A 22,643-nucleotide genomic window follows, 5' to 3' on the forward strand; every position below is an offset into this window, starting at 1 on the left:
CGATAACATTTTACAGTACTCAAACCCAATTTATTTGTACTGAGTTTCGGTGACCATAGCTGCATTACTGCCGTGCCTCTCGCTGCGGCTTCGTGTGCTGCTGCCATAGTGACCGCTTTCTCAAGCGTCAGCTCATTCTCCTCGAGCAGTCGCTTTTGTGTATCTTCTTTTAATAATCCACACACAAATTTATCTCTTAGCGCATCTGTTAGTCCCGTTCCAAACTGACAGTACTTTGCTAGCTTACGCAATTCCATTAAATATTCAGCATTGCTTTCATCCTTCAGCTGCCTTCTGCTGTAAAATTTAAATCGTTCCGCTAGCATCAGCGGCGTGGGGTTTAGATGATTTTTCAGGACAGTAACAATCTCCTCGAACGTCTTATCCGCCGGTTCATCTGGTGATAAAAGGTGTTTCAATTGCCCGTATGTCTTCGCACCCATTAAGTTTAATAAAGTTAGTGCTTTCTCTGCATCTGGGATTTTATTTGCTTTACAATAATTTTGTATGCGTTCTACATACATGGCCCAATCTTCGATGTCGCTATCAAAGGTATTAATGTTCCCATGTTTAGGCATCGTTGCAATTTATTTTATCCCAAGATGGTGGCTTCCCGCTCTTGTCTTCGTCCTCCGCCTACAAAATGGCAGTTTTCCCGCGCTTGGCGGTCTTCACCCACTGGCTGCAATGGCGTTTGGCGTGCCGCTGCTGCTCCCCTTTCCCAGCGGTTAGTAACTCCCCCGACGCTGTCTCCGCTTCACCGCGGCTCCCTCGGGCATTCGCGCTTCCCCGATGTCGCGCCTCGCAACCCTTCTTGCAGCCCGGTTATTAGCACCGGCTGCGTTTGCCTTCAGACGCTGCGCCTTTTTGGCCCGAAAGCAGCCCGGCCCTTATCACCAGCCGCGATTGATGTCCCCGCGCTGCGCTTTTCGGCCCGAATGCGGCCCGGCCCTTATCTCCGGTCGCGATCGATCTCACCGCCCTTATTCCTCCGTCTTCCTCCCCCCGTCTGTACAGCCAACGCGGCCGACTTTCTGCTCGCGTCGCTGACCGGCTTACCCACCACCGAGGTAGAAAGGAGATAGCTGACAGCCGCTGATGGAGGCTTCGAGTTCAGGATGTCTTCTGCACTCCGGGTTCTCGATGCCTGCCGCGCGACGTGTCTTCCAGCAGGGTGATGAGGGTGGATGCCTCTCTTCGACGCCCGTTCTGTGGACGAAGCCGCCGTGGATATAAACTGCTGCAGGGTAAGAATCGGACTCGTCGCCACTGTTAAGTCTGTGTGTTCCAGTTGTATTAAGATTAATTACTGACACAGACTACAAGAATAAAGTTCAACAGGTCTTTACTAGTTGGAGGTCAGGACTATACTAAATACAATATCACTACACAGTACTTATATACCGGTGGTCACCACCGGTATTACGTATACAGCAGCCAGAGAAAGTAGTACATCTCTTAAGGTGGAACAGGCTTCAGTTTTCTTAAGGTGGAACAGGTTACATACACCACACTTCTTGAATGTTGTGAGGGTTTCTGCCTCTACCACCCTTTCAGGCAGTGAGTTCCAGATTCCAACCACCCTCTGGGTGAAAAATATTTTCCTCAAATTACCTCTAAACCTCCTGCCCATTAACCTTGAAACTATGCCCCCTGGTTATTGACCCCTATACTAAGGGGAAAAGTTCCTTTCTATTTACCCTATCTATGCCCCTCATAGTTTTATACACCTCAATCAGGTTCCCCCTCAGCCTTCTCTGCTCTAAGGAAAACAACCGCAGCCTGTCCAGTCTCTCTTCATAGCTGAAGCGCTCCAGCCCAGGTAACATCCTGGTGAATCTCCTCTGCACCCTCTCCAATGCAATCACATCCTTTCTATAGTGTGGCGACCAGAACTGCACACAGTATTCCAGCTGTGGCCTAATTGGCGTTTTGTACAGCTCCATCATAACCTCCCTGCTCTTATATTCTATGCCTCGGCTAATGAAGGCAAGTATCCCATATGCCTTTTTAACCACCTTATCTACCTGTCCTGCTGCCTTCAGGGATCTATGTACATGCACACCAAGGCCCCTCTGATCCTCTGTCCTTCCTAGGATCCTACCATTCATTGTGTATTCCCTTGCCTTGTTTGTCCTCCCAAAATGCATCACCTCACACTTTTCAGGGTTAAATTCCATTTGCCACTGTTCTGCCCATCTAACCATCCTGTCTATATCATCCTGTAGCCTGAGGCTTCCTTCCTCGCTATTTACCACTCCACCAATTTTCGTGTCATCTGCAAACTTACTGATCATACCTCCTACATTCATATCTAAATCATTAATGTGCACTACAAACAGCAAAGGACCCAGCACAGATCCCTGCGGTACACCACTGGACACAGGCTTCCATTCACAAAAACACCCATCACCCTCTGCCTCCTGCCACTAAGCCAATTTTGGATCCAATGTGCCAAATTGCCCTGGATCCCATGGGCTCTTACCTTCTTGACCAGTCTCCCATGTGGGACTTTGTCAAATGCCTTACTGAAGTCCATGCAGACTACATCAACTGCACTACCCTCATCCACACACTTAGTCACCCCCTCGAAAAATTCAATCAAATTGGTCAGACATGATCTCCCCCTGACAAAGCCATGCTGACTATCCCTGATTAATCCCTGCCTCTCCAAGTGGAGACTAATTCTGTCCCTCAGAATTTTTTCCAATAATTTCCCTACCACTGATGTTAGGCTCACTGGCCTGTAATTCTCTGGTTTATCCCTACTACCCTTCTTGAACAATGGTACTACGTTAGCTGTTCTCCAGTCCTCTGGCACATCCCCTGTGGCCAGAGAGGTTCTGAAAATTTGTGTCAGAGCCCCTGCAATCTCCTTCCTTGCCTCACACAGCAACCTGGGATACATCCCGTCAGGGCCTGGGGATTTATCCACTTTTAAGCCCGCTAAAACCACTAGTACCTCCTCCCTCTCAATATTAATTTGTTCAAGTACATCACAATCCCCCTGCCTGATTTCTATGCCTACATCACCCTTCTCCATAGTGAACACAGATGCAAAATATTCATTTAAAACCTCATCTACATCTTCTGGCTCTACACACAGATTGCCACTTTGGTCCCTAATGGGCCCTACTCTTTCCCTGGTTATCCTCTTGCCCTTAATATACTTATAAAACACCTTGGGATTTTCCTTTATTTTGTCCGCCAGTGTTTTTTCATGCCCCCTCTTCGCACTTAAGTACCCCCTGCACTTTCTATACTCCTCTAGGGCTTCCACTGTTTTTAGTCCTTTGTATCTGCCAAAAGCCTCCCTTTTTTTCCTAATCCATTCTTGTATATCCCTTGACATCCAGGGTTCCCTGGGCTTGTTGGTCCATTACAACAGTGACTACACTTCAAAAGTAATTCATTAGCTGTAAAGTGCTTTGGGACGTCCAGTGGTCGTGAAAGGCGCCATAGAAAAGCAAATATTTCTTTCTTATAGATCACAATCTAGAATTAACTAAGGAAACTTAAGCAAAATAAAACAATAGCTGAGTCATTTAAGGTTCGACTGCAAATAGTTGGATGGTTTCTCTGTGGAGAATGGAGACAAAAGAATTAAAATCTGAATATTAAAACCATGGAACAGTGTTGATAGGTCTTTGAAAGTTCAGCTTATAATAGCAGTACTTCATCTGGGAAAGTAAAGATCTACAACAGAAAATTTAAACTAAACTTGTCTCCACCTGGCTGATTACAAGCAACTTACTCCAGTGCTGCCTAAAATCTGATGGCTGGCCAGATTTTAGTACACAGAACCATGTAAGTGCACTTTTATTTTCATTACAAACCTTTCTCATCTGTGGTTTCTGGGTCAGACTATGTTGGGGCACAGATTCTTGTGTTTGCAGTTGCTTCTGAGAGCCTGAAGCCTGGACAGGAGTAGAGGTAGGGACAGGGATCTGCGCCTGGGTTTGTGAATGAGACTGCAAAATAAAGATAAAGCAATAACAGATTATCAGTGCAAATTACATTATAGAAAGAAAATTATGTTTTCACCCATATCGGAGCAATGGGACTGTCCCAATTGGTTAAATTCAAGTAATGGTCTCCTAATTACCATGTTGGAAAATGTGACAGTGCAACAAAAGGATCAGGATGCTTTAGGATTGGTACTTCCCTACATATTAATGAAAGAGAAGAAAGGAGAAAGAGAAATGAAAAAAAGAGGCCGGTCGGAGAATATACAGGTAATGTGTGTTACATGCAGGAATTCGGACATACTCGTTGCTTGCGTATTGGGAGTTTGGGATTTGACCTTCACAAACATAGTTGGTGTTAGTGGGTCTGGAATTATACTTTTCCTATAATTGTGGGAATAATTCAGTTCCTGAATTTATAATGTACTTTTCTATATGACTATACAAACACTGAACATAAATGACTGTCCATTTAGTGCAAATTGGTTATCACTCATCGTTCTACGAGTTGGACATTAATTTAGCACACAAAGCAGCAAACACACAGAATAAAGTCAAATACAGTAACTCTACCTGTAATTTAACATTTCCTGTGCGTAAATGCTTTGAGTCGCTGCAGGGGTTTGTACTCTGTGCTTGGATGGCCAACGGGAGCAAAAGCGGAGTTCCTGTCTGAGTGGTCAGTAAAGCGTGAGGCTGAGCCTGGGCAATAACTGCAGTCGGCGTTTGTCTTGGTGGGCTTACATAAAACTGTGAGACTGCATTCTGTTGCTTAGCAGTTGCCAGTGGACCTTCCTGTTTTACAAGCAAAGCATTTCTCTTCATTGCATTCTGGCTGCATGTCCCAACATTAGTGATGGTTGGAGGACCCAAGGGTTGGTTGGGAGCTGTTACGGGCTGTCTTGAAATAGGACAGTTGGAGAGAGTGTTTTCCTCTTTGACGGGAGTGTTCAAGTGCATCTGATTCACAGTCGCAGATTGTTGATGCTGGCATCGTTTTTCAATCTCCAATTGAATCTTCAGTTCTTCCACTAACTTTTGTTCATGCTCAAGTTTTCTCTTGAGGTCTACAATCTGCCTCTCCTTCTCCTGCAGCTTTCGGTCCTTTTCAGCAGCATCGGTATCCGCACTTGACAAACCGGCACCTTGAGTAGGAGCATTATTTGTTGCCATGCTCACACCTATGTTGTCTTCATTAACTGTCATATTCACAGATGAAGCATGAATTGTGAGCTGTGAAGGAGACACCATGGTCACCAGCTCAGTAAACATATCTGTGAGATTGCTGTCGTCGTTACTCACATTAGACTGCTCTGAGGGAGCTGGAGAGGTGGGAGACGGGGAGATTGCGTTTTCATAGAATTGTAGATTGTTTGATGCAGTTGTAATGGTTGCCTCTGTGGTGGTTGTGGCACTACTAAGAGCAGCATTAGGAAATGCTGCAGTTGTCTGATTCCTTGCAATAGGAGAGGTGGAGACTGTCACTACTGCTGTACCAACAGCAGTGTTGCTTAAGTCCTGGTACGATTTCAGCCTCTCTATAAGGTCTATTTTAGTACCAGACACTGGGAGTCCTCGCAACTTCAGCTCCAACTTCAGTTCTGCCACCTACACAATATAAATCAGAGGAGCAATAGGTTAAACAATTATCAGGATAAACATTTTTCAAGTTAAAAAAAAATACAGCATTAGTTTTTGGGGGGGGTTTAAATCTATGTTTAAGGGAGTCCTCGGACTGCTAAATCAATCCATAAACACAGGCATGTACAAGACCAGAAAAGAGCTTTGCTGTCCATCTGGCTAGTCCCAGTAGAAAGTTGCGTCAGTGATCCTTGTGTGTTGCAGGTGTATTTTTCTACCCTGTCCAAAACATTAGAAGATTCTATTTTTCTCAGACTGTATTGCAAATGGACTTCAGTTATTATTTTCATGTCAGTCACTTGACAAGTGCATTAACTAACTGTAAAACCTAGTGGACATATTTATAAAACTGATCAGCATATATCACATACACAATATGAAAAACATGGAACACTGCTGTCAATTCATTGAAATATAGTTACTTTATTTCAAATCTTATCTAGTTCATAATACAAAAACTTATATATATGAGTAAGGACATTTGAGTTCTGTGCAAATTGCCCACTATTTCTTTTTACTTGCTCATTGGGAAGAATTGTGTTTTTTTTCCCTTGCATATATCATTTTCACAAACTTGCCTAAACACCATCAGCTGCTCATTGGGTTGGTGCAACTACAGCCTGTATATTAGAATCACAACTACAGTATATAATAACTATAAGCAACAGCTTGGTACAGGAACACTTTCACATATTTATAACAAAATTGCAGGTGAGTGATCAGAAAATATTTCAAGGCGATGGCTCACCACCACCTTCTCAAGGGAAATTAGGGATGGACAATAAATGCTGGCCTTGCCAACGACACCCACATCCCAGGAACTAATACAAAAATATGGGAACTATGCAAATATATAAATTACTGAAATAAATGCCTTAGATAAAAAAATAATTTTAATTGATATACCAGCAGACTGCTTGTACATTAAAGGAGCAGTTAAAGAGAACTATTAGAGTTCTCCTTACTGCATTGTGTGTGGTTGGAATCTAGGGCTTCTGGTTCCCCAAGCTCCTTAGTCAGACACTCATCAGGACGATGCCTGAAATAAGAAAATTACAACTTATTCTGTTTGTGGAAACCAAATTTTAAAACGTCAGGCCACAAACATCTGTTGGTCTCAGTTAAAAAGTTAGGATATGCCTACCAGGAACCTCTGCCCCGACCCTACCAAGTGTCCAGGTTCAGAGGAGGTTCTCTAATTAGCATTTTGCTGGCGGCATAAACCATTGTTGCTACAATGGGTGGACCTTATGGTCTTTTTGGACAGATGAATTAAGATGGGCCAAATGGCCTTCCTCATCTGTAATTTTTAACATTTGTTTATGGGATGTGGGCGTCGCTGGCAAGGACAGCATTTATTGCCCATCCCTAATTGCCCTCGAGAAGGTGGTGGTGAGCCGCCTTCTTGAATCGCTGCAGTCCGTGTGGTGAAGGCACTCCCACAGTGCTGTTAGGGAGGGAGTTCCAGGATTTTGACCCAGCGACGATTACCTTGTGAACTGCAACTGCGTCACTACAGCATTACCAAAATTATATTTATTTACTTTAAACTCGAGTATTCACGTTATTTACACATAGCCTAAATATGTAATTTCAGTGGGATTTGCCTTTAAAATGTGTAATAAAACTAAAAAAGATACAATGAAAGCCTTATCATTTAAAACAAAAAGAAAACTAAACAAGAAGTAAATTAAGCAGAAACTTGTTACCTAGAAGCACACAGGAGGTGGCAGTACTGCACCATGGCAGTATCTATGCCATTAGACATGCAGTAGTGGTTAAGCACAATCTGCTTCCCAAAAGCCACATATTAATCATGTAGGAATGAAAGCAGCTGTTTCAAATGAAACATGCATGCTCCAAAATAGAATACTTTATATAAAATGAAATGGGAAACAGATGTCAAAGTTTAAAGCACAGCTGACAGGACCACTCGGAGACAGATTTTATGCAGCTTCATTCACATTGCAGCAGTTAATCTTTGTATAAGTGTGGTCCTCTATCAAAACAGTGTAGAAATAACTATCACGTAAATACACATAAATGACATCCGAGAACTCTAATCACTCATGACAGACCACTGGTTTCTTCATTTTAGATGTCAATGTCTATACTCAAAATGAGTCAGTAGCCTTATCGGCCCGCTTACCCTGATGATGCGGATGGCGCCATTTTGAAAGGGGCCTATCTAGGCGCCCAAAATGTCTGACTGATTCAGGCTGGAGGCCCCTTTTAACATGCAAATTAGGGTCCTGCTACATTCATTCGACCCCGATAGCCTGGCGGTCGGCCCACTCATTACCTGATCCAACCTCGCTCCAGAGGGTTGCTGCCAAAATGACACAGACTAATTTCTACCCCTTCATTTCTATGTGGCCTGACAAAGAATTGATGGAACTCAACGTACTAAACCAACAGAAAACGCTGGAAAAACTCAGCAGGCCAGGCAGCATCCGTGGAGAGAGAAACAGAGTTAACGTTTCAGGTCGAAGACCTTTCGTCAGAACTGGAAAAAAGTAGGAAATGGAACAGATTTTAAAGCAAGTTTAGGGGCTGGGAAATGGGGGAGGGGATGAAAGAACAAAAGGGAAGGTCTGTGATAGGATGGAAGGCAGGAGAAGTAAAGAGGCATTAAGAGATATTCAAGGCAAGAGGAGATGGTAATGGGACAGGTTAAGAAACAAAGGATGGCTTTAGATGAAGTGTGAATTGCGCCGGCAGAATAAAAGGCAGCTGCCATGTGGGAGGGGGAAAAAAAAGGCACAAACAAAAAGTGTGGATAAAATATATATATATATATGATAGGGGCCGAGGTTATGATCTGAAATTGTTGAACTCTGTGTTGAGTCCAGAGGGCTGTAAAGTGCCTAATCGAAAGATGAGGTGCAGTTCTTGTGGCAGTCCTGGGATCAGAATAAGCTTCTAGTAGGGGAAAAAATCCAAATTCGTGCTTATCCAAATGAATCGGCTATCCCTGAAGCAGTTTAAAATAATTTGAAGCGCATTTTATATACAGACACCAGCAAGAACAAAATAAACAGAATTGTAATTCTTACTAGAGCTTTTTAAAAGTAGGTAAACATATTTTTTGCATAAAAAACATATGTACCTTCATGTCATCCAGATTAGAGGGGAGGGTTCCCAGCTTCCTGCATGGTGTGTTGTTGTGTCGTGTGACATATGATGATGATGGTGTGCAGTTAGCCAGAGTATTGGATGTGGTTATGCTGCTAGTTGTCTGGTTATCGTTAGATGACCTGGGAATCGAGGTACAATAACTGCGTTAAATAATACTCTTGTAGCTCAGAAGCCTGCTGCTGCGTCACACAGTCAACATTTGGCATACAATAATCCTGAAGCAGTTTCTTTGTCTTGCTGTGCCTTCTGTATTAAATCAAAGCACTTGCCAATTAAACATGTAACAAGCATCTATTTTATGCTTTCATGTGAAAGTTAAAAAAATCATGCATCTTTATGGCTACAATTTGCCTCAGCATCCCTGGGCTGGGGGAGAACATCAGCTGGGAATCCTACTTCAGAACATCATCCTTCTGCTGGAAAGTTTTCACATGTGGAAATCGGGCAAGAACAGGGTTGGGTTCGGCTGTAATACTTTCCACAGTTACACAGCCTGCTAACACTTAGGGCTCGATTTTCCAAGCCCCGAGGAGGCGGGTTTGGAGGTGGGAGTGGTGGGAAAATTGCAGAATCGGGGGGGGGGGGGGGGGGGAGCAGGAACCCATCCTGCCCCCAACCCGCCTCCATGCCAATGTCCCAGGAGGCGGGTATCCAACCTGTGCTGGGAGCCGCCTCTCCGAGGCGGGAAGGGGATTAGTGCCGATTAACTGCCTGTTAACAGGTAGTTAACAGGCAGTTTTTTGCCTAATCCCTATTTTTAGCTCTGAAGTGTGGGCTTCCCGACGGCTCTGAACCACACCAAGTTAGCGAGGCGGACCGTCGGTCTGAAGGGGTTGGAGGGGTCGAGATGTCCATTGTGCAGGTGAGTGATGGGTGCATAGTAAGTGCGTGAGGTAAGTGTAAAGTGTTTTAATACTTACCTTTACTTTCTCCTGCAGACTTCCTTCCTTCAGTTCTCGGGAGTCCCTCAGTTCACCGGCACAGAAAGCAGAATGGCCGCTGAATTGTCGAAAGCTGCAGCATTCTGCTTTCTGGTCTGGAGAGATCTCCAACGGAGTCCGAGTAGAAGGACTCAAGTTAGAAGACAGATTGTCAATGTTTGACAGCTTCACAGAGCTGTCAAACACTGATTTTTCATCTGTCAAAAGCTCTTGACAGATGAAATGTCAATCACTGACGTCACCAGTAACCAGGTGTCCCTTAATTGGCCTGCTGAGCCCGCTGGGCGGGTTTAACAAGGTCAATCAAGGGAAAATAGCGTGGGTTGGCAACAAGTCGATGGAGGCGGGACTACAACCCAAAAAGTGAGTCCCTCCTGCATTACATCCCCATTGACAAAATCCAGCCCTTACTCTCTAAACTTGTGTGTGTATATAAAAAGTAGTCACTTGGGCAATGTAAGTCTGTTGCAGCCTATAACTATACCCCAGCAAGAATCTGTTGCAGTCCCTGTAACTATACCCCAGCAAGAATCAGTACCTTCAGGAGAGAAAGGGTAAAAATGGCAACAAAAAAAAGGAAAAAAACCTTTTGTACTAGGCTGCCAAGTGTCAAAAATTGCTTGCACCGCTGGGAAAGTCATACCTACATGACCTCGAAGAAGCTGTGTGAGTTTTTGCGCCAGAGTATATCGTAATTATTTTCAGTTGCAAAAAATTGTGAAATTGCTTTCATCCTAAAATGAAATTGGCTACCTGTAGATTCAACTTCAGGATGAAAGGCAGGATTTTTCTTTTTCAGTTTTGGCACAATGGGAAACATTGGGAGCCAAGTATAAACTCCACAGTGAACAGGAAAAGCCTTTGAACGTGCACCAGTTAGACATTAGAGAAACAGTGCAAGGCCAAAGTCGTACAATGTTTCCAGAGATGTGAAAAGGAATCACCTGGATTGTGCTACATACTTTGGTGGCGCAGGCAGGATGGCCGGATAGTTGTAGTGTTGCTGCTGTTGACTCAGGATCTGCAGCTGGAGAAATAGCTGCTGCTGCTGCAGGAGCCGGGAGTAGTTTGTATCCATGGGAAGTTCAATTTTCTCATGCTTCTTGTCTGGTGGGACGTACTGGTGATACTTCAGCTGCTTCACTCTGGGCTTCGGATCCTTGTTTTTCTTGCTCCGGTTCTTATCATTTGCACTTTTGGGTTGGCTTTGCTGGTGTAAAATTGATGTAAAAGACTTCAATTCCAGATTAGTGTCTGAGCATTCATAAACAAATCTTGATCTTAACTACAATATATATTTATCACAATAAATGTTCTCCACTTGTAGTTTACTTAGCATTTAACATTAGAACATACAGGGTGAAATTCCTCCCATCGATAATTTCAGCAAAAAATTAGATGTACGCACAAAATGGGAAATCCCTTTTTGTATTGTTACCATATCAACAAAAGAAATTTCACTCCCAAAGTGTGGTAGTAGGAAAGCTGTTCATTAAAAATATTCATCTCCTTTTCATGCTGAGCATTCATTTGTATGGCATCAGTGCACACGCTCAAAAGTAAGACTCCGGCACTTAGAAAAATGCGTGGAGAGATTTTTATTTTAACTCTCCAATTATTGTTTTAATATATGCAGCTGGATATCTGAAAATGGTTAATGGTTTACCTTTTGAAATAGTGTAACCATATTTGTGCGCTGTGAATTGTTGAAAACATGTACAAGAACTGAACACAATTGAGCAGGAAGTGAAGTCTGCATGGTTCTGTCATGTTGGTTTAATCCTGCATCCCTGCAATCACACTGTAGGAATGAGATCATTCCTTCTGTCAGGAGAGTTTTTCACTTGTATCTCTGTTGCACTATGCTTGTGGGGTTAGTTTCATACCATTACTAATCCTCAAAGTGCAGCATACTGCAAACAGTGCCGGCCTAACCTTCAGTCTACCAAGCTGAGAGAGACCACTTCCAAGAAATGGTATTACATCAAATTTTATCTTTGTGGCAGTATAACCGCAGCTGGCCCAAGGCCCACTTTTTAAAAGTTTTTGTTAAATGTATGCTGCCTACTGTACCATTGCTCCATTTTCTTGTGATTGTTGAAGATAATTCACTGGACAAAAAGGAAAAAATAACACTGCTCCAGTATATTAGTCAACATACGCCACACTCCATACAACAACAGCTTGCATTTATATAGCGCCTTTAACATAGCAAAACGTCCCGGGGCGCTTCACAGGAGCGTTAACAAAATTTGACACCGAGCCACACAAAGAGATGATGTACAGATGCATTCGATCATGCAAATGGGAGGTCTGTAATTACTGCACAGCACAGCAAGCAGTCAGTATGACTCAACATTCCCAACACAAATGAAGCTGGTACTACTCTAGCAGGCACAATATAATAAGGGTTTGAGCATGCCAAAGAGACTTACCTTAATTAGGGTTGGAGCAGGTTTAGTTGAGATGGCTGTACTTGTGGACAGTGTGGTACTTATTGAACGTATACCTTGCTGATCGGGTAGAGGGGCAGGTTTGAGGAAGTCAGGCATTGGCTGTGGGTGGTACTAGAAAAGGAAAATTAGAGGTCAGATTCAGCAATTTGTGAAAGGAAGAAGGAAATCTATATTATCCAGGAGCCACTGTGTACCAATTACTCCATGTAGTACTAAAGAAATGGGAAGTTAGAGTAATCTTTAAATTGAACTGCCATAGTTTAAAGTCAATTTAATCCATCAAAAAGTCAGTAGTATAAAGTATTCCTGAAACTAGTCATACAGCACTCAGACTTGATGAGTAACTACACAAAAAGCTACACCACCCAACCCCCTCCATTATAACATTAGGGTTTGTAAAACCACAAAATAATGTTTTGTCAGTAACATTTACCAATATTTGCATGTTTAACTTATTTGGAACCCTCTACCCTCACCCTGTGTGCCTTGGCCTCTTCAGGCTACACACTGACTGGAGATGACTTTTTTAGCCAGTATGTAGCAAGCCCAACTAGAGAGGGGGCAGTTCTGGACCTAGTTTTAGGGAATGAAGTTGGGCAGGTGGAAAGGGTATCAATGGGAGACCATATTAGTGGTAGTGATCATAATTCAGTTAGATTTAGGGTAGTTATGGAAAAGGACAAGTACAGACCAGGAATCAAAGTTCTCAATTGGGGAAAAGTTAATTTTACTAAGCTGAGAGGTGATTTAGCCAAAGTGGACTGGAGACAGAAACTTGAAGGTAAATCAGTGTCAGAGCAGTGGGAGGCATTCAAGGAGGAGATAGTGAGGGTTCAGAGCAAGTATGTTCCCTTAAAGAAAAAAGGTGGGACTAACAAATTTAGAGCTCCCTGGATGTCAAGGGGCATACAGGGTAGGATAAAGAAAAAAAGGGAAGCTTATGACAGATACCGAGGACTCAATACTGCAGAAAGCCTAGAGGAGTATAGAAAGTTCAGGGGTGAAATTCAAAAGGAAATTAGGAAAGCAAAGAGAGGGCATGAAAAAATATTGGCAAGTAAAATCAAGGAAAACTCAAAGATGTTTTATAAATACATTAAGAGCAAGAGGATAACTAAAGTAAGAGTAGGGCCTATTAGGGACCATAAAGGTAACCTGTGTGTGGAAGTGGAAGACATGGGTATGGTTATTAATGAATACTTTGCGTCTGTTTTCACAAAGGAGAGGGATGATACAGTCACTGCAATCAGGGAGGAGGAGTGTGAAATATTAGATGAAATAAACATAGTGAAAGAGGAAGTTGTAAAGTCTGTGGGTTGTTTAGTTAATTAATACACAGACTACCAGAGTAACTTAAAACAGGACTTTACTATTCGAAGGTCAGGGCGAATCTCCCCAATAAATCCTGACACAGCACTTATATACCGGTGTGGTCACCGTCGGTATTACAGTATACAGAAGCCAACAAAGTAGTGCAACACTGTGGTAAACCACGTTCACTATCGTATCACTGTTAGTAGTTAGCACTGTTCACCACTGTTCGTTATAACTGTATCACTGACCACTATTGTATCACGGTACGAGGTCGCCTCTTGCCACACTGCTATACCTGGGATGACCACTGCCGACTCCGCCTTGGCTCCACCCACCAGGCCAGGTATAAAGGTGAGCGACTGGCTGGTATTCCTCCTGCTTGGATCGGATCACCCACGAGAGTGGGCTCTGTTATTTAGTCAATAAAAACCTTTAGTCACCTTCGTAACTCTTCGCCTTTTATTGGAGGAATTGATAGGTATATCAATTTTATTGACTAAATTTAATGATGTCCGACAACGAGTCACAACCGGCGGAGGAGCCACCAGCGCAGCTCCCAGGAGCACAGCCACACCAGCCAGCTTGGCTGCGAGCCCTCAGACCGCCGTACCTGGACCTGAACCCACGAGCAGCAAACTCAGCCGCAGACTTTAAACACTGGCTGGTCTGCTTCGAATCATACCTGAGAGAATCCAGCGTCCCTCAGGCATCCAAACTAAGTGTCCTGCAGGCACAACTGAGCCCGAGAGTATACACTCTCATCGAGGACATGACTACCTACGAGACCGCCATCAACCTGCTGAAACAGAAGTACCGGACCCCGGTAAACTACATGTACGCTAGGCACCTCCTAAGATCACGGCCGCAACAGCCAGGAGAATCAGTAGCCGAATTCTCACAGGCGCTATATGCACTCGCCAGGAACTGTGAGTTTAAATCGGTGTCGGCAGCCGAAAATACTGAAGATAATATCCGCGACGCATTCCTGAAAGGCCTACGGTCCGAGTACTCACGGCAAAGACTGCTGGAAGCTAAAGACCTCAGCATGGAAAAAGCTGAAGCCCTCGCTATCTCCCTGGAAGTGGCCCACCAAGATCAGGAAGCATTCACCAGGTACTGCTCGCGACCCTGGGACTCGGGCCCGACCCCTACCACAGCACCCTTCCCAGCGCCGCCCCCGGGACCTACCTCTGCGTCGGCGTCCCGGACCCGACCGGCCCCGCCACCCCCGGCACCGGCCCCGACATCGGGCATCCGCGATCGGGCCGCCGGCTGTTTTTTTTGTGGCCAGGAGAAGCACCCGAGGTCGCGCTGCCCAGCCAAGAACTCCATATGTAAAACCTGCCTGAAGAAAGGCCACTTCTCCAAGGCCTGCAGGAGCGGATCCTCAGAGGCCAGCAGTGCCGCATGCGAACTATGGGGGCGGCCATCTTCGTTTAGGGCAACTGAGGCCAGCATCCCCACACATGAGTCATGGGGGCGGCCATCTTTGTTTAGGGCAACTGAGGCCAGCATCCCCACACATGAGTCATGGGGGCGGCCATCTTTGATTAAGGCAACCGACCCCAATAGTGCCTCATGGGGCCCTACCTCGTGGGAGACGCCATTTTACTCACCACGCCCGACCGCCTCGCCCGCAGATGACAACGACTCGCTCAGCTACACACTAGCTTCCGTCACCCTGGACCAAGCCCGCCCGCACCATCTGTCCAAGTCAATGATGGACATCAAAGTGAACGGCCACGCCACGACCTGCCTGTTCGACAGCGGAAGCACGGAGAGCTTCATCCACCCAGACACGGTGAGCCACTACTCCCTCTCTGTCCTACCAACGCGCAGCCGAATCTCGATGGCATCGAGGTCCCACGCCACGGACATCAGCGGCTACTGTGTCGTGACCCTGTCGGTTAAGGGCACGGAGTATAAAAACTTTAAACTCCTCGTCCTCCCCCATCTCTGCGCTGCCGTCCTACTAGGGCTGGACTTCCAATCCCACCTCCAAAGCGTAACCCTAGCATACGGTGGACCCCTCCCCCCACTCACAGTCAACAACCAGCAAACGTTAAACCGCCCACCGCGTAACACCTGCAGCCTCTCCACCCTCAAGGTCCCGCCACCCTCTCTGTTTGCTAACCTTACCCCTGACTGCAAACCCGTCGCTACCAAAAGCAGGCGGTATAGCGCCGGGGACAGAGCCTTCATTAGCTCTGAGGTGCGGCGCCTCCTGAAAGAGGGCATTATCGAGGGGAGCAGCAGCCCCTGGCGTGCCCAGGTCGTAGTCGTAAAGACCGGCGATAAAAACCGCCTGGTCATCGACTACAGCCAGACCATAAACAGATATACCCAGCTGGACGCATACCCCCTCCCCCGCATATCTGACATGGTCAATCAGATTGCACAGTATAAAGTATTCTCGACCATCGACCTGAAGTCGGCCTACCACCAACTCCCTATCCACCCTGAGGACCGCCAGTATACCGCCTTCGAGGCGAATGGGCGCCTATACCACTTCCTTAGGGTCCCCTTCGGTGTCACTAATGGGGTCTCGGTCTTCCAAAGGGAGATGGACCAGATGGTTGACCAGAACGAACTGCAGGCTACATTCCCCTACCTAGATAACGTCACTATCTGCGGCCGCGACCGGCAGGAACATGACGCGAATCTGGAGAAATTCCTCCGTACGGCCCAACGGCTGAACCTCACCTACAATAAGGAGAAATGCGTGTTTAACACCACGCGCCTTGCCATCCTCGGCTGCGTAGTGGAGAACGGAATCATCGGCCCCGACCCAGAAAGAATGCGCCCCCTCATGGAGCTACCCCTCCCCCACTGCCCTAAAGCACTTAGGAGAACCCTGGGGCTTTTCGCCTACTATGCCCAATGGGTACCCAATTACGCGGACAAAGCCAGACCCCTCCTGAAAGCCACTTCCTTCCCCCTCACGGAGGAGGCGTGCGCGGCCTTCTCCCTCATTAAGGGAGACATAGCCAAGGCCACGATGCACGCAGTGGACGAGTCCATCCCCTTTCAGGTGGAGAGCGACGCATCCGACTTCGCCTTAGCCGCCACCCTAAACCAGGAGGGGAGGCCAGTGGCCTTCTTCTCAAGGACCCTACAGGGCCCCGAGATCCGACATTCGTCGGTCGAGAAAGAGGCCCAGGCGATCGTGGAGGCAGTACGGCGCTGGAGGCACTACCTGGCAGGCAAACGATTTACCCTCCTCACCGACCAGCGTTCGGTGGCTTTCATGTTTAATAACAAGCTGAAGGGCAAAATCAAGAATGACAAGATTTTGAGATGGAGAATCGAGCTCTCCACCTACGATTATGAGATCTTGTACCGGCCAGGCAAGCTGAACGAATCCCCTGATGCCCTTTCACGAATGACATGCGCCAGCGCGCATATCGATAGGCTTCAGACCCTCCACGACCAGCTCTGCCACCCCGGAGTCACCAGACTCTACCATTTCATTAAGGCCCGCAACCTGACCTACTCCATCGAGGAGGTCAGGACCATGACCAGGAACTGCCAGACCTGTGCGGAGTGCAAACCGCACTTCTATAGGCCGGACCGAGCAAGCCTGATCAAGGCCACCCGCCCCTTCGAGCGCCTGAGCATCGACTTTAAGGGGCCCCTCCCGTCCTCTGACCGTAATGTGTACTTCCTCAACATCGTTGATGAGTACTCCCGTTTCCCCTTTGCCTTCCCCTGCCCCGACATGACCAGTAGCACGGTCATTAAGTGCCTGAATGCCCTCTTCGCCTTGTTCGGGTTCCCGAACTATATACACAGCGACCGGGGCTCCTCCTTCATGAGCGAGGAACTCCGGCAATTCCTCCTAGAGAGAGGTATTGCAGCAAGCAGGACCACCAGCTACAACCCCAGAGGTAACGGTCAGGTGGAAAGAGAGAACGCGACGGTATGGAAGGCCGTCCTCTTAGCCTTAAAGTCTAAGGGCCTCCCAACCTCCCGCTGGCAAGAAGTCCTCCCGACAGCGCTGCACTCCATCCGGTCATTACTTTGCACGGCCACTAACACCACCCCCCATGAACGAATGTTCGTTTTCCCCAGGAAGTCGACTACGGGAACCACTCTACCAACCTGGCTGACCGCCCCGGGGCCGGTCTGGCTGCGGAAACACGTGAGGACCCATAAAACGGACCCCCTGGTCGAGAGGGTGAACCTCCTGCACGCCAACCCCCAGTACGCCTACGTGGCGTACCCAGACGGGCGGGAGGACACTGTCTCCCTACGAGACCTCGCACCCTCAGCCGATCCGGAAACACCGCCACCACCCCCCCCAACCTCAGTCCAGGTAGACGGCATGCCGGAACCCCACGAGCCCTCGCCGACCACGCAAACACCAGCATCAACACCGGATAAGGCACCAGCACCGGATAAGGCAACACCACCGCTGCGGCGATCGGAGAGGCTTACGAAGCCTCCGGACAGACTGACCTACCAGAATTGGTAGTACACTTCACCCCGCCGGACTTAATTCTAAACAAGGGGTGAATGTGGTAAACCACGTTCACTATCGTATCACTGTTAGTAGTTAGCACTGTTCACCACTGTTCGTTATAACTGTATCACTGACCACTATTGTATCACGGTACGAGGTCGCCTCTTGCCACACTGCTATACCTGGGATGACCACTGCCGACTCCGCCTTGGCTCCACCCACCAGGCCAGGTATAAAGGTGAGCGACTGGCTGGTATTCCTCCTGCTTGGATCGGATCACCCACGAGAGTGGGCTCTGTTATTTAGTCAATAAAAACCTTTAGTCACCTTCGTAACTCTTCGCCTTTTATTGGAGGAATTGATAGGTATATCAAACACCTAAAGTAGTTCTCTTAAAGGTGGACGGTTACATACAATAGTTCTCTTAAAGGTAGACGGGTACATACACTACAGAAGTATTAAGGGGTTCAGCATCTTTGAAAGTGGATAAATCCCCAGGCCCGGATGAAATGTATCCCAGACTGTTAAGGGAAGTAAAAGAGGAAATAGCAGAGGCTCTGACCATCATTTTCCAATCCTCTCTGGCTATAGGTGTGGTGCCGGAGGACTGGAGGACTGCTAACGTGGTTCAGTTGTTTAAAAAGGGAGAAAGGGATAGACCGAGTAATTACAGGCCAGTCAGCCTAACCTCAGTGGTGGGAAAATTATTGGGAAAAATTCTGAGGGACAGGATAAATCTTCATTTAGAAAGACGCGGTTTAATCAGGGACAGTCAGCATGGATTTGTTAAGGGAAGGTCGTGTCTGACTAACTTGATTGAATTTTTTGAGGAGGTAACAAGGAGGGTCGAAGAGAGTAGTGCATTTGATGTAGTCTATATGGATTTCAGCAAGGCTTTTGATAAGGTCCCGCATGGCAGACTGGTCATGAAAGTAAAAGCCCATGGGATCCAAGGCAAAGTGGCAAATTGGATCCAAATTTGGCTCAGAGACAGGAAACAAAGGGTAATGGTTGAAGGGTGTTTTTGTGACTGGAAGGCTGTTTCCAGTGGGGTCCCACAGGGCTCAGTACTGGGTCCTTTGCTTTTTGTGGTATATATCAATGATTTGGACTTGAATGTGGCAAGTATGATTAAGAAGTTTGCAGATGATACAAAAATTGGCCGTGTGATTGATGATGAAGAAGAAAGCTGCAAACTACAGGAAGATATCAATGAACTGGTCAGGTGGGCAGAACAGTGGCAAATGGAATTCAATCTGGAGAAATGTGAGGTAATGCATTTGGGGAGAGCTAATAAGGCAAGGGAATACACTATAAATGGTAGGACACTGAGAAGTGTAGAAGATCAGAGGGACCTTGGAGTGTACGTCCACAGATCCCTGAAGGTAGCAGGACAGGTAGATAAGGTGGTTAAGAAGGCATATGGGATACTTGCCTTTATTAGCCGAGGCATAGAATATAAAAGCAGAAAGGTTATGCTTGAACTGTATAAAACACTAGTTAGGCTACAGCTATAATACTGCATGCAGTTCTGGTCATCACATTATAGGAAGGATGTGATTGCACTAGAGGGGGTGCAGAGGAGATTTACGAGGATGTTGCCTGGGCTGGGGAATTTTAGCTATGAGGAAGGATTGGATCAGCTGGGGTTGTTTTCTTTGGAACAGAGGAGGCTGAGGGGAGACCTAATTGAGGAAAATTATATGGGGCCTAGATAGAGTGGATAGGAAGGACCTATTTCCCTTAGCAGAAGGGTCAATAACCAGAGGGCATAGGTTTAAAGTAATTGATCAGAGTTTTAGAGGGAATTTGAGGAGAAATGTTTTCACGCAGAGGGTGGTGGGGGGTCTGGAACTATCAGCCTGAAAGGGTGGTAGAGGCAAAGACCCTCATCACATTTAAAAAGTACTTGGATATGCACTTGAAGTGCCATAACCTACAAGGCTACGGACCAAGTGCTGGAAAGTGGGATTAAGGTGGTTAGCTCTTTGTCGGCCGGCACGGACAAGAGGAGCCTCCTTCTGTGCTGTAAATTTCTATGGGGGGAATTTTCCCAGCCCTGGGGGGGGCGTGACTGCCAGGAAAATGGCAGAATCTGGGAGTGGGTACCCATCCCGCTCCCAACCCGCCTCTGCCCCATCTTCCCAGGAGGCGGGTCCCCGACTTGCGCAGGGACCCCTCTCCGAGAGGCGGGAAGGGGATTAGTGCCAAATAACTGCCTGTTAACAGGTGGTTAGGCAGTTTTTTGGCTTTTCCCTATTTTAGGTGTGGGCTTCCCGATGGCTCCGAACCTCGCCAGGGTCAGCGAGGCGAGCAGTGGGTCGGAGGGGCCGAAATGTCCACTGTGGAGGTGAGTGATGGGTGCAAGTGTGGAGAGGTAGGAGTGTGAGGTGAGTGTAAAGTATTCTAAGAAGTTTACTTACCTTTGCTTCTTCCTCCAGGCTTCATCCCCTTTAGATGCGGAGCTGCCTTATCTCAACGGCAGAGAATGCAGAATGGCCGCTGCATTCTCAGATGCATCAGCCTTCTGCTTTTTGCTCAGGAGAGATTTCTAAGTGAGCCTGTGTCCAAGGTCTCACCTTAGAAGACAGATTGTCAGTGTTTGACAGCTTCACAGAGCTGTCAAACGCTGACAATTCATCTGTCAAAAAATCTCGACAGATGAAACGTCATTTGCTGATGTCATCTGTCATCGACTTTCCATTAATTGGCCAGCTAAGCCCACAGGGCCGGCTTAACAAGGCCAATCAATGGAAAATAGCGTGTGTTGGCCAGACGTCGCTGGAGGTGGGACTAAAACCTGGCAAGCAGCAGTCCCGCCTCCAACACGTCTCCATTCATAAAATCCAGCCCTATGATTCTATGATTGATGACAGGCCAGGCAAACAATCGGCTCCTAAGCCTTTGCCGGCACTGCTCCAAGTGAATCATTAGGAGGTGCATGAGAGTTGGCCAGGGAACATCCGGCTTCTTATTTTCCTATGCCTGCGGGACTGCCCAAGATCAGGAACACAGTGGATTAAACCTGCATCCCACCACTTTGTGGCACTGCATGCTGGTGCTCTATTGTAATTACAATTACTGTCCATGCATAGATTCTGCAATTCACAGGATATCGTACTTGAACACTCCCCATGATGGTTAATGAAATTAGGAACAGGTTTTCCACCCTTGGTAACACATAATCGTTCAGGTCTATGCATTTTATCAAGATGCCTCTAACATTATAAACCTCAGTCGGAACTTAGTTTTTACATTTTGGCATTGTAGGTATAGTAGCCCTCCAGCTGAGCATCTATTACTTTGGAAGTAGCAGATTGACTGCTAAGGGAATAAAACTAGCTCATATAAATGAACAAAAAGTGCAGATCCCAAGAGCTGCAGCTGCCAACTGCAACTGCTATTCCTACTGCTACTCATTATAATGAAAGACTCAAATCATTATGGAATCACGCGCCTGCACTACCAAGGACTTGGCAAGTGAAGAAACTGAATTCAAATACTAATACAAAACAGATGATAATGGACCAGCCGAAGCAACCACTTCCAAGACCTTAAGCTCTTCTTTAATCAAAGCCACAATTCAGAAACCTATGGTTTTACATAACTGGTCACAGAATTTCCGAGCAGCTCTCAATTACATGTGAAATCTAATATGTTTATTATTTCCCAGCAGATCTGGCAATTTTCCACTGTGTTAAGCATTTTAGTGGAAACACAGTTTTCAATGATCATTATATCTTATTACATCACTTAGGCAATTTAAAGAAATATATTCTGTGATGGAAAGACTTCTCATAAGTTGCAGAAATTCTTCCACTGGGAGCAGTTCTGCACGTGCTCTGAATTTGGCTTTTCTACAATATAGGGCAGATTTCAGTGCACTGGAAGCAGGGTCAGATTAAGAATTTTTGGCGCTCTGCACACCAAAAAAGTTAGGAGCCTCTCTGCAACCCCCCGCGCCGATCCAGTAAAACACAAACGTGTAGTAAAATGCATGAAGAAATAGGCCCATAGAATGTTTACTCACTGAACTAATAATATCCAGGGGCTTTGTGCAGCTTTTCTACATTATGGTGAGTTTTGCCAGGGGCCCCATATTTGGCTGGGGTCCCTGGGCACAGGTCCCTTAATCCACCCCTAATTGGAAGTAACGAGTGCACAAGCGGGATTGTACACGGACAATTGCTCGCAAATTGGAATAATAACACTAAGGCTTTCTTGGGTTTCTCTTTTGCAATCCTTTTGAATGAGGTGTGACCTGTGAAGGGTGTGAACATCAATAGCCCATGGAGTACATTGGTCTTACATCAGAACTGAAAGCTACAGGAGACTTTTATATCTTATATAGTTTAAGGGCCTTTTTCGACAATGTTGTCAATCACTCACAATCAAAAGGATAATTACACAAAATGCTCATCTTTACATACAGTTCCCGCAGCTTATAGCGGGCATGTTCGTGTGAACACGATTTATCCGTTACACGCGATGGCCAGTATAAGGGTCATTATGCTGAAAGTGTCAGGGCCGGATCTCCCATCTATCTGACTCTGTTCTCAAGTGCGTACCTGACCGCTGAGATTGTGGACCTGGCGGGAAGCAACAAAAAGACCAGGATCATGCCTAGCGTTGGCAGCACCAAGCGCAAGTAAGGTGGCCAAGAAAGAATCTAATGACCAAAGGCTCTTTTCAGAGCCACCCACTGTATCAGTGAAAGGGCTGGTTA

The 22,643-nt window shown here is 46.3% G+C and overlaps 1 protein-coding gene across 5 annotated transcripts in view; it reads right to left on the reverse strand.

Moving 5' to 3' along the window:
* mrtfba (myocardin related transcription factor Ba) overlaps positions 1–22,643 on the reverse strand; it is a 320,882-nt gene that overhangs the window by 23,290 nt on the left and 274,949 nt on the right. For 3 of the 5 annotated variants that reach the window (XM_086000754.1, XM_086000755.1, XM_086000758.1), the window contains 5 exons: positions 12,121–12,252; positions 10,630–10,895; positions 8,716–8,863; positions 4,539–5,573; positions 3,837–3,971 (listed from right to left, as the gene is read on the reverse strand). In XM_086000754.1, the coding sequence (XP_085856880.1) occupies positions 3,837–3,971; positions 4,539–5,573; positions 8,716–8,863; positions 10,630–10,895; positions 12,121–12,252 (1,716 nt within the window). The remainder of the gene's footprint in view (positions 1–3,836; positions 3,972–4,538; positions 5,574–8,715; positions 8,864–10,629; positions 10,896–12,120; positions 12,253–22,643) is intronic. The other 2 variants (XM_086000756.1, XM_086000757.1) reach the window with 2 other exon arrangements.

This window comes from Somniosus microcephalus, chromosome 11 (assembly GCF_052327205.1).
Source record: "Somniosus microcephalus isolate GS21.2 chromosome 11, FLI_Smic_1.0, whole genome shotgun sequence".
Lineage (NCBI taxonomy): Eukaryota > Metazoa > Chordata > Chondrichthyes > Squaliformes > Somniosidae > Somniosus > Somniosus microcephalus.